Source organism: Astatotilapia calliptera, chromosome 3, assembly GCF_900246225.1.
Source record: "Astatotilapia calliptera chromosome 3, fAstCal1.2, whole genome shotgun sequence".
NCBI lineage: Eukaryota > Metazoa > Chordata > Actinopteri > Cichliformes > Cichlidae > Astatotilapia > Astatotilapia calliptera.
In genome coordinates, this window is record NC_039304.1 from 27,987,694 (window position 1) to 27,999,103 (window position 11,410).

General features: G+C 39.9%; 1 protein-coding gene and 1 long non-coding RNA gene across 2 annotated transcripts; both read left to right on the forward strand.

Annotated features, from left to right (window-relative positions):
- Window positions 1–282: 282 nt before the first annotated feature.
- LOC113013893 (macrophage mannose receptor 1-like) lies at window positions 283–8,347 on the forward strand. The gene is made up of 5 exons (XM_026155117.1): window positions 283–523; window positions 908–1,234; window positions 1,454–1,545; window positions 7,659–7,752; window positions 7,888–8,347. The coding sequence occupies exons 1-5, from the start codon at window positions 283–285 to the stop codon at window positions 7,893–7,895; spliced, it is 762 nt and encodes a 253-aa protein (XP_026010902.1). The 3' UTR covers window positions 7,896–8,347.
- Window positions 8,348–9,892: 1,545 nt separating this feature from the next.
- On the forward strand, window positions 9,893–10,772 carry LOC113019130 (uncharacterized). The gene is made up of 3 exons (XR_003271954.1): window positions 9,893–9,969; window positions 10,225–10,260; window positions 10,530–10,772. It is a non-coding gene; the product is annotated as an uncharacterized LOC113019130 (long non-coding RNA).
- Window positions 10,773–11,410: the final 638 nt, after the last annotated feature.

Below are 11,410 nucleotides of genomic sequence, written 5' to 3' on the forward strand. Positions count from 1 at the left end.
CTCAAAAAATGTATTTTAGAATAAAATAGTTATGAGATGGGAAACAAAATATATTTTTGGTTGGTAGGTTTAACTTGAGTAATCAGATGTGTATTTATGCATGAGAAAGTTGATGCTCTTTGGTGATGCAGTTTGTCTGTTTTTAATTGAAGAAAGAAAGGCTAATCTGCTGGGTTTTTTTAAGTGCTTCAGCAGTATCACTTCATCAATAAATCCCTGACCTGGTATGAGGCTCAGAGCTTCTGCAGATTAAAGTACACCGACTTAGCAACCATAAATAACATGGATGATGAAAACCAGCTGATCAACACACTGGACGTGACATCGTCATGGATTGGACTTTACAATGGACAGACCAACAGGTGGCTTTGGTCTGATGGCAGCGGTGTAACGAGCTTCACCCAGTGGAGCCCTGGTGAACCAAACAACTATGGAGGAGTTGAGGCATGTGGACAGATGTATGATAACGGCCTCTGGAATGATGCTCAGTGTGGATTTGCCATGGCTTATGTGTGTTATGAAAGTGAGTAAATGACACAGTGATCTTTAAAGCAAATGTAAACTGATGCAATTACATACAGTGATTAAGTTGAAATAAAACCTTCAGGATTTTGATGTGAATTATTTAATGGTGAAGATAAATATGAATTTATATTTCTTATATCTAAAACAAAGAAAGAAAAATCATTAGCTGGGTAGCACACAAAATGATAGCCCAGGTGTGATTCTTTTAAATGTGTGCACATATATGAATCAATACACAATTACAATGGTTTAAGGCATTTAGCCACACTTTGGCCCTCCTAAATTTAAATCTGGCTCTAAAAATCTTACCTGATTTCTACTTTTCTTGGAAGAAAAATGATGTCTAACTTCCTTTTATTCCTCTCTCCTTGTATGTTTTTAGTTCAGCAGGATGGCAGCAAGAAGTATGTGGTTTACACACAGGGACAAACCTGGCCAAACAGTCAAGATCTGTGCAGGCAGAAGCACACTGATCTGGCATGTGTGCATACAGCACAGGAAAATTTAGCGATTGCTGCAGTTACAAACGTAGTGTGGTTCGGTCTGTTTAAAGATTCCTGGTACTGGTCAGATGGAACAAAGACCTCCTTCAGGTACTGGAAAAGAGGCGGAAGTTATAGTGGAAAATGTGTTTCTGTGGAAGGATCACAGCAGGGACGCTGGGTACCAGCTGACTGTAACCAGAAAGGAACATTTATCTGTGAAGGCGGTAAGTTCCTGAAATACAAAAGCAATAAATCATTTCTTGGAAAAAGTGTGATGTCAAAACTCGGATAGAAAAATAATAATATTCATAAGAAGGATCGCAATCAACACAACGCTCAGATGAACCAAAACAACTTTCTTCTTCCTTTCCTGGATGTAAGAGCATTCATCAAGACAGTCGAAATAATGGCTGAGATTATTTTTCTGGGTTTGTATTCTGCAGGTCTCAAGCTAAAGAAGATGGTCATAAAGATGAAGGTGCAGTCTGATGTGGATCTCACTGACTCTACTACTTCCAGCCTATTCCTACAGAAGGTACAAACATAGCTTCAAGGGTCCACCAGGGGAAACTGGTTATACTGCAAGAGTTCATAAAATTACAGTAAACAGAACATCAACCAAAAACTACCTACGGAAAAAAATAATACCAGTATGCAAAAAGTCTTCAGTAGAGTCAAAAATATAATAAGAGTAATATTTTCAGTGAAGCACATCTGAAGCACTTTGTTATTTATGACATCATGAACTCATCCCTGAGGTCTAGCAAGACTGTCAATTCTATTTTTATACATAATACATTATGGTCTGTGTGCATTTGTTTTTGAAAGTAATAGAAACTAAATAAAAATATTTAAATTCAACACTTAAGTATCTCCTCAAAGTCCAACTGATGATTTAAAAATGGTTTAATTATTATAGTTATCTTAATGTTACACAGACAGGTATGAAGCTGTGTGCTAAATCTGGAGAGTTCAGTTCAGTTTTATTTGTCATATGCAAGTTAGCACAGGGTCAACATCGCAATGAAATGTGTTTGATGAGCAGAAGACAGTCACTCAGCAGAATGGTACAGTAGAAAAAAAAAAAAATAGAAAAATAGTAAGAGCAAAATATTAATAACATGTAGTAAAAGAAAAAAGAGATTTTCAGTTAACTGACTATATATATATATATATTATAAATAAATAATATATAATAAATAAATAATATATATATATATATATATGTGTGTGTGTATATATAAATATATGTACACACTAGTGATTAAATAAAGAAAATCTTAAATAGGAATGTGTGGGGAGGGCAGATGTGCACTTTTTTTGTGGAGTGGAGTGACCAGTGCAGATTATACAGAGTACTTGTGAAGCTGCAGGGTAGCTTCTGTGTTGTGTGTGTTTAAGTGTTGTGGTTGAGGTGTCATATGGCTTGATGGTGGAAACTGTTTTTAAGTCTTGTAGTCCGAGCAGACAGGCTCCTGTAATGTCTGCCAGATGGTAACAAGGAGAAGAGCTGATGTGCTGGGCGGCTGTGGTCCTTGATGATGCTGTGTGCTTTACAGAGGCATCGCTGAAGATAAATGTCCTGAATGGCAGGAGGCCTCATGTCAGTGATGTGCTCTGCTGCCTTCACCACCCTCTGTAGTGATTTAAGGCTGCTGGCAGAGCAGCTTCCGTACCAAACTGTAATGCAGCTCGTCAGCAAGCTCTCAATTGCACACCTGTAGAAATTTGAGGTGATGTTGGCGTTCATGTCAAACTTCCTCAGCCTCCGCAGGAAGTAAAGCCACTGGCGAGCTTTCCTGATAGCAGTGTCTGTGTGAAGGGTCCAGGAGAAGTCCTCGTGATGTTGACTCCAAGGAATTTGAAGCTGCTGACCCTTTCAACCTTGACACTGTTGATGGGTGTCAGGGACCAAGCAGTAAAGCATAAAGGACACAGGTGGTTTTAATTCAAAAAAGGGGTTTTATTGACCCAAAAATATATTTAACAAAGCCAAAACTTAAACAGGCAGACCAATAAAAGAGGTCAACTCAATAGACTAAACTAAAGCCTCAAACAAACATATGACAAACTGACCTGCTGAAATGACACACAGGGGAACTTAAATACCAGTTTAGCTAAACCAAATGACACACACGGGCAGTGCTTTAAGTGGCCCAAAAGAGGTGCCGGTACTCTATTTTTTTTCCGCCTCCCCTGAGGTAACAACAACTATATTGAATGGGTTTTATATACAACAGTCAACAGACAACCTTATACAAAATAATAAATCATTTTATTAGTTTGTGGATTTGCTTGAGCTAGAAAGAGCTACTGAACATAAATAAAATGTGCAAAAAGGTATTGAAATTTTTTTTTAACAAAATGTACATAAAATAAATTATAAACTAATTTGTATTTTGCTCTCTCTCTTGAGGGGTGGACAACTTCAGGCCTCGAGGGCCGGTGTCTTGCAGGATCTAGCTATAACCCTGGGTCAACACACCTGAATCAAATGATTAGTTCATTACCAGGCCTCTGGTGAAATTCCAGACATGCTGAGGAGGTAATTCAGCCATTTAAATCAGCTGTGCAATAATGGATTGCATTTATATAGCGCTTTTCGAGACCCTCAAAGCGCTTTACAATTCCACTATTCAGTCACTCTCACATTCACACACTGGTGGAGGCAGCTACAGTTGTAGCCACAGCTGCCCTGGAGGAGACTGACAGAAGCGAGGCTGCCATATCACACCATCGGCCCCTCTGGCCAACACCAGTAGGCTGTGGGTGAAGTGTCTTGCCCAAGGACACAACGACCGAGACTGTCTGAGCCGGGGCTCGAATCGGCAACCTTCCAATCACAAGACGAACTGCCAACTCTTGAGCCACGATCGCCCCGTAGTTATTATTATTTATTACTTAGTTGCTTAGTTACTTTTTAAAAACATGATGCACAACCTGAATACATAATGAAGCAATAGACCTTTCAGCCCAATTCTATTTTTCTGCATAATACATCATATAAAATTGAATCAAATGAAAAGTCTCTTTTAAAAACTTGTTTTGTTAGTTTTAATCTTTTGATTTTATGCACATTCCATCAAGAAAAAAATCAACTATATGCAACTGTCTTTGACTTGAAGAAATTTGTTTAACCTCTAAACCTATTTTCTGCATATTCTAGCATATAAAATATTTTTTAGTGTGTGTTATAACCTCAGGATAAAAATGTTCAGAAACTCAAGTGCCAATTTTAGGACGTTTACTGATCACTTTCAGAAACAACCACAGCTAGTGGAAACACATACAGGAAACTGTTTCTCACATAACATTCCGGCAGGGAAAACCCTGAAAAACCTCTGAAGGTTCAGGGGTGCAACGCCCCCAAACATAATAACCATAGAACAGTAGAACATAATCTTGAGTCTTGAAGATGGTTCATTTCTTTACCCCTGAAAAATATACAAAAGCAGATTCAGCAAAATACAATCACAGTACACCAAATGAAAAATGAGAAATACTGTACAAATCATTTTACCTAGAAAAGGCTCCAGCATGTTTTGGGCTCCACTTTCCTTTGACTTTGGGCTTCGCAGTTTGTGGATGCTGCACTTCTCCTCCCTAGTGCCAGCCATGTCTGCACATATGTTTGTGCGTTAAACTGATCCAAGGGTGGTCCGTTGCATTTCAGGAAAATCATATTTGAAAGCCTTTTGATGTCGAGAGAGTTTCTTTTATCTGTCAAAGTATCATTCATTGAGCTGAAAGCTCGCTCGCATTCACTTGTTGATACTGCAATGGTGCGGACAGCTGTAAGAAGCGGCTTCAGGGCTGCTGGTGTCTTGGAAGCTTTAAGGTCTTTATACGCCCTAAATCCTAGGACACTTTCCCTCTCCCCAACTCTGAATCTCTGACATAAACGTCTGACCGCTGCATCCCCATATTGAATATCTAGAGATGCAGGCCAGGAGTCAGACTGGAGGACCTTGATGTCTGAGAGGAGGTGACTATCTATCTTTTCAGATGAGGTTTTACTGACATGCGAGGAAGTTGTTGGAGTCATCCTGCACTTAACATTTTCAGCCAGCCTACGGAAAAATTGGCCATGGTTGATTTTTATAACCCTCTGATTTTCATGCAGGCATACATTTCTGAAGATTTTCTCCTTTTCAGCTTCAATGGCAGTTTGTGTGTAGGGACCAGGTGTGGATACCATTGACTCAAACACCCGGATTTGTCGGTCCAGCTGCCTGTCGGCTTGATCCAAAGTCATGTCCCATCTCTGGAGCATTCTTGAGAGGTCACTGAGTTCTGTGAGAGCGTCATACTGTACATGATGCCAAGACCACAAAAGAAACAGTAGTGAGAACATCATTGAGTCCTTTGTATTTTGCTCTCTCTCTTGAGTCCCTGCTGGTATCAGCAGCAGCACTTGTAAAGTGTACCTGCAGAGCTTGGTAGTTCTCCCATACTGCTTTCACTGTTCTCTCACTTGAAGCAACCCAACGCACTGATAAAACACGGCCTATCACAAGGTGACGTTGGTGATTTTCACTGGAAATAGCTGACCGCAGGCACACGACAAGCACAGACTTTCCACTTATTGTAGTGGATTCATCAATGAGCACACACAATTTTCTTTCATTCATCACTATGTCATTGACTACCTTCTTTTTCATTTCAGCTGCAATGTGATCCAGTATATTTGCACATGAGTTATTAGAGTGCAAAACTCTGCCCATCTTGACACCATTTAAGACTTGCAACTGGACATCTATTGGCATGTCTGTAAAGGGATGCCCATGCTTGCCAATCTTATAAGCTGCTCTAAACACATTGAAGTTGAAGCGTAGTCAGCCTTTCTCATATCTTCAATGTGTTTTTGCATTGTATTTTGTGTTGCCTTCTCTTTTATTTCAACTGCTTTCTTGTGATAAGTTGAGTCTCTGTGCTCTTTTATTTTCTTTCGTAGTGAGTTTTGTTGTGCAGCCTTGTCCCTTCCAAAAGACGAGATTAAGCACCCACTCCACTCCTGCGACACTCTCTGCCCTTGCTGCATATCCACGCGAGCACAAACTTGACTACACACACTACAACCCAACTTTTGATTTCTGCTGATCAGCCACTTGTAATTTGTGGAGAAATACCGGACTTGTGCTTGGGACCAACATTCTGGCCACTCATGCTCGCTAACGCGGCTGTTGTCATCGGTAGAAATGGTGTCATTCTCGTCGTCGCAAAAAGTGCCGTCGTCCGCGGCTGCGGCACTAGTGCAGCTTTCATTAGCTTGCGTCTGACCTGCAGCGATATCATTCTGGCTCGGTGGGGTGTCAGCCAGCGAGTCCTCTGATTCTGACCTTGTTCTTTTACTACTCAGAGTCTGAAGCCAGGAGAGCATATTAAGTGTTCATTGTTTTTGTATTTTAACCGAGCAGCTGTTTGCGCGTTTTACACACCCTCTCCGGACCACGTTGAGTTGTTGACATGACAACGGCAAAAGCGACGCATGCGCTTTTCACTTGTAAAACACATTGGTGTATGGGTAATGTAGTCTCTGCTCTCGGTGGGACGAATTAGGAAGCGTGCTTGTGAAGGGCGCTCTGAAAAGCGGCAGCGCAGCCAAACGATTATAACAGATGTGCAAATGAGAGTACCGGTATGCTAAAAGCACGTTCTGGGCGCATGGAGAGGTGGCGGTACTGAGTACCGGCGCGTACCGGCCCACTTAAAGCACTGCACACGGGGGAAAACAAGATGGCTGCCATATAACCAACTAACACAAAACAATTAAACAAACATGAAACACCCCCCAGGCAATGAAGCATGTGGTGCAATCCAATTAGGCTGTCAGTGGTACTTCAGGTCTCGCAGCCCTTTGCCACACCTTTTACCAGACAGGAGAAGCCAACCCCCAGGTAACTCAAACAAAGAAAGATGTATTAATATAACATAAAACAGAACTTTGACCTTGCAAGGTTAATATGTGTGCACGCCATATAAACATTGGAAGGTGTGATGGAAAAATAAATACATTTAATAAAGAAACAATAAGTAGACTATTTTAAAGTAGTGACTGTAAATTAAACTAAAGTGAATCAACGGGTGGTGAGGTGTGGAGCTTACCATGTGTGGCATGCCATCACAATGTGGATGGGCTGGTCTTCCCTGACTGGTTGTTTCCCGTAGTCCACTATCATTTCTCTAGTTTTGCTGATGTTGAGAGTCAGGTTATTTTCCAGACACCACTGGTACAGCGCCATCACCTCCTCTCTATAGGCCGTCTCATCATTGTCTGTGATGAGGCCTATGATGGTTGTGTCATCCGCAAACTTGATGATGATGTTGGACTCGTGTTTAGGAACAGGGAATATAGGAGGGGGCTGAGCACGCAACCCTGTGGCGTGCCTGTGTTTAGGATGAGTGGTGAGGAGGTATGCTTACCAACTCTCACCACCTGGGGCCTGTTTGTGAGGAAGTTTAGAATCCATCTACAGATTGTTTTTCCCAGCCCGAGGTCGACGAGCTTCGTGGCAAGTTTTGAGGGGATGATGGTGTTAAATGCCGAGCTGTAGTCGATGAAGAGCATCCTTGCATATGTATTCCCTTTTTCCAGGTGAGTGAGAGTATGTCAAACAATTCTTTTCTTTGATGGTATTTTTCTTTTAGTTGGAAACAATCCTGAGAGATCAAGGGGTGACTGATGTCCAACTTAAATATAAACGTGTATTTCAACCTCAGTTGAAGACCACTGAGAACACGGGTACGAGAGGCCTCCGTACGGGGAGCATCTATCATGCTAACCTTAATTTGAAACATACCAATCATTTTGTGCAAAGTAATTTAGTAAAAGAACAAACAAACAATCAGTGAAAAGTTTTTTTTCCTCTCTTTACAGGATGCTGAGAGCAGAAGTGCCAATGTCGTTTTACTGCAACATTAGTGGTTATAGTGGTTTGTAGAGCTGATGGATGGAAACAGATTATTTAAAGATTGTTGCGTTCCCCAGCAAATTTATTTACCCTATACTTGTGTAGTTCATAACAGCTGATGTATATTCTAACCTAAGTTATTAAGTAAATTAAACTTTTACTTACTTTAAGAGTGTAATTAAAACAGTAGATCTTGTCCTCATTTTCCCCCTAAGGTTTTTGGTCATAATATTGTAACTATGGGTGGGAAGAAGAACCTATGCAACATAACATTAAATATTGTAATAATATGAACTCAAAATCAAAGTGCTAATAATAGATGCAAATCACTTTCAAGTTTTGAAAGCTTTGCATTACAGTGCTTTGGACATGGCATCTAAGTGCTTTATTTTGAAAAGACTTTCAATTTTTAAAAAACAATTGTGTGAAGAAAAATTTTTTCTGCTTCTTTCAGTCAGTAGAAAAAAAAACAACATATTTATAGCTGCAACCAGACTGCTCCATTACTTTGTAGTGACTCTGATGTTTTCATTTGGTCACCATATTGTTATACGATAGCCATCTCTCCTAATCTGTGTTTATGGAGGCATGTGTTCTGTCTACAATAAAATAACTTTCTGAATGTTGAACCTTCTTATCCAGTGTTTTTCTGTTGTATTTATCCCCCCTTGCCTCACAGCACAGGTCTGAGAGAGATCATTTTTACAACTAACAGTCTGAGATCACCCGGACAGGTAGAATCTCAGCCATGATAAAACCTTTCCAATAACTCTGGTAAGATGTCTTAGTCTATCCCAAAAAAATACAGTCATCCACAGTGGCTTCATGTGTCTGGCCCGTCGGTGTGTGGGAGCTGAGTCTTCAGTCCTGCAGAGAATACATGCAGGAAGAGGTGGAACTTCATTTTTATGGGCACACAATCAGCCAATCACATGCAAAGACTGAGATCACACCATTATGTGAAAGAAGGGCAGACGTTCTGAAGACGGTGGTACAGGCCAGGTATGCAGATAGACGGGGAGCCGCATTTAAATGCAAGCGTGTCAGAAAAAGTAACAAGTGAACACATAAAATGAGCAGCATCTGACTACATTTCACTGATGTTGGCGACTGCAAAGCTGAATGCAGGATTTATAAAATTAGAAGATAATGTGATACGCATTTTTATTTTTTAGCCATTTTCCATTGTGGAGAATAAAAGGTTTCAAACTTTTCCAGGCTTTAAACCTCATACGTTCTCCCTATTAGCAGTGAATGCATAAAAACAAGGTTTTTATGAAAACACTGAATAAAAAATTTCTTCTTGAAAAAGACTAAATGTACAGTTCAGTATTGAATATTACATAAAATAAACTATGTACAAAGTGTCTTTAAATGGCAGAGATGCAGAAATGTGTGCATGTAACACAGAGGTATTGCTCGTGTCTGAGCGCATAAATGAGTCACTGGCCTGAATGTGGCATGAAGCCATTTATAATTCTTACTCAATTTGATCTGCTGCTCACCACAAACAAGCAAGTAGAAAAAGTTTTTGGACTTTTATTTATATTTTCACAGCTTTTACACTTTTTCCTACTGATAAAAACCTCCCGTATGATCATTCATACGACACAAAGTAATTATGAAATAAACAATTAACTTGTAGAACCAAAATGTTCCCGGTATTTGAGGCAAGAGGGAGTATGTTATGTTATGTGAAGGTGCAGCCAGAGCTCTGTTCTTGTTGTGTTTCTGGGTGTAAAATAAAGGACTTCACATTTAACTTTAACTTGTGATCTACTCATAAAAAATCTGCCTAACATGTCTCTGCAGCAGCAGGAGACAATAAACATGTGACAGTATGTTGTGGTCAGATCTTGTTGCTTTGTCTGTGTAAAAGGAAGGAAGCAAAAACTTATAAAAAGTGTTTGTGGTCTTCACAGCTCTTTGGTATCTGCTGTGCTGCTGCTTCACTCGCTGTCTTTACAGAAAGTTGTAGAAGTTTTCAGACGTGTCACTGCTGGATGTGAGGATGGGAGCCACTTTGCTCTGTGAGCTGGGCCTATTCTGTGAGTACATCACTGACTCCTATTGTTTGATTCATACTGATCCATAAACATGTTTTAGTAAGAAGAACAGAGCATCAGTCGTTTGTACCATTTCAGGTCATGTGATCAGAGGACTCATGTTTGTTACCAACATGTTTGTTTGTAGACTGGATTAGATTTTAGTGCACTGACTTAGATCAGAGTGGAGCTGGTTTAGTTTATCTAAGAAAGGTTTGTTTAGTTTGACAATGTCTGAAGTCTCTGTCTTTATTGTAGTGCTCTGTACACTCCTCTGCACTGGACACACTCAAGGTGACTGAACAGTTTTCACTTTATTTTATTGACTTCTTTTTATTCATTTGGTAAAGATTCATCTCAATCTACTGCATCAGTTTTAAGCACTTTCTGGTTTTGCTCATTTTTGCAACACATTTATAATTTTTATGAACATGTTGCTTCTTGACTAAATAAAATAGAAGAATTTTGAAGATTTTCCTGCAAGTAGCAGGTTTTATGACATTAACATATGCTTTTTTTTTTTTTAAATGTATGTATCTGTTTTACTTTAATTTTCATAACAGCAGATAAACTCAGGGCCACACTGACAGTAGAAACAACAATCATACCAGTAGGGGGCAGTGTGACACTGACCTGCTCTGTGCAGAGCTCTGATGGATGGAAATATGAGTGGTTCAGACGAACCCATAGAACCTTTGAACTTCAAATCAGAGATCAACAAAACAGAGATATCAGAGTATCTCAAGGAGGAATCTACAGCTGCAGAGGAACAAGAGGAAACCCAGCTTACTACACTGATATAAGTGATGATGTCACCATTAAGAAAACTCGTAAGTTCAGTAAATTAGTTTACTAAATATACAGTAAACTAAATTACTACATTCAGTCATGATTATCAAACATACAATGTTAAGGTTTCTCTGTTGATTTCATGTTTCTATTTGTATCTCTGTTTTAACCTATGTACTGTTAATATGTGTAAACAGTTTCCAATAAAGTTGTTGTAAAACAACAACCCAACTGGCCTCAGATATTCAGAGGTGAGACGATCACTCTGACATGTGAGGTGCAGGAAGGAGGTGAAACCACTGAGTGGGAGTATGGATGGAGAGGACCCAGGACACCCACACAGTGGACACACAATAATGATGTGACATTCAGAGTTTCTGAGTCCAGCAGTGGAGACTACATGTGTAAGAGTCGACGCAGAGATGACTCATATTCTTCAACAGAGTGGAGTGAAGCCTTCACATTGTCAGCATCAAGTAAGTCATGTTTGTTGTGTGATCTCCATTTGACAAATGTCATAATGGTCAGAACAGGATGAATTCAATGGTCTACAAAGGATGTTACATTGTTACATTGTGACAAAGAGCTGCAGCTGATAGTAGCTCATTGTTGGCAGTTTGTCACCACTTTGTCTCCTGAACCTTCAGCTGGTATA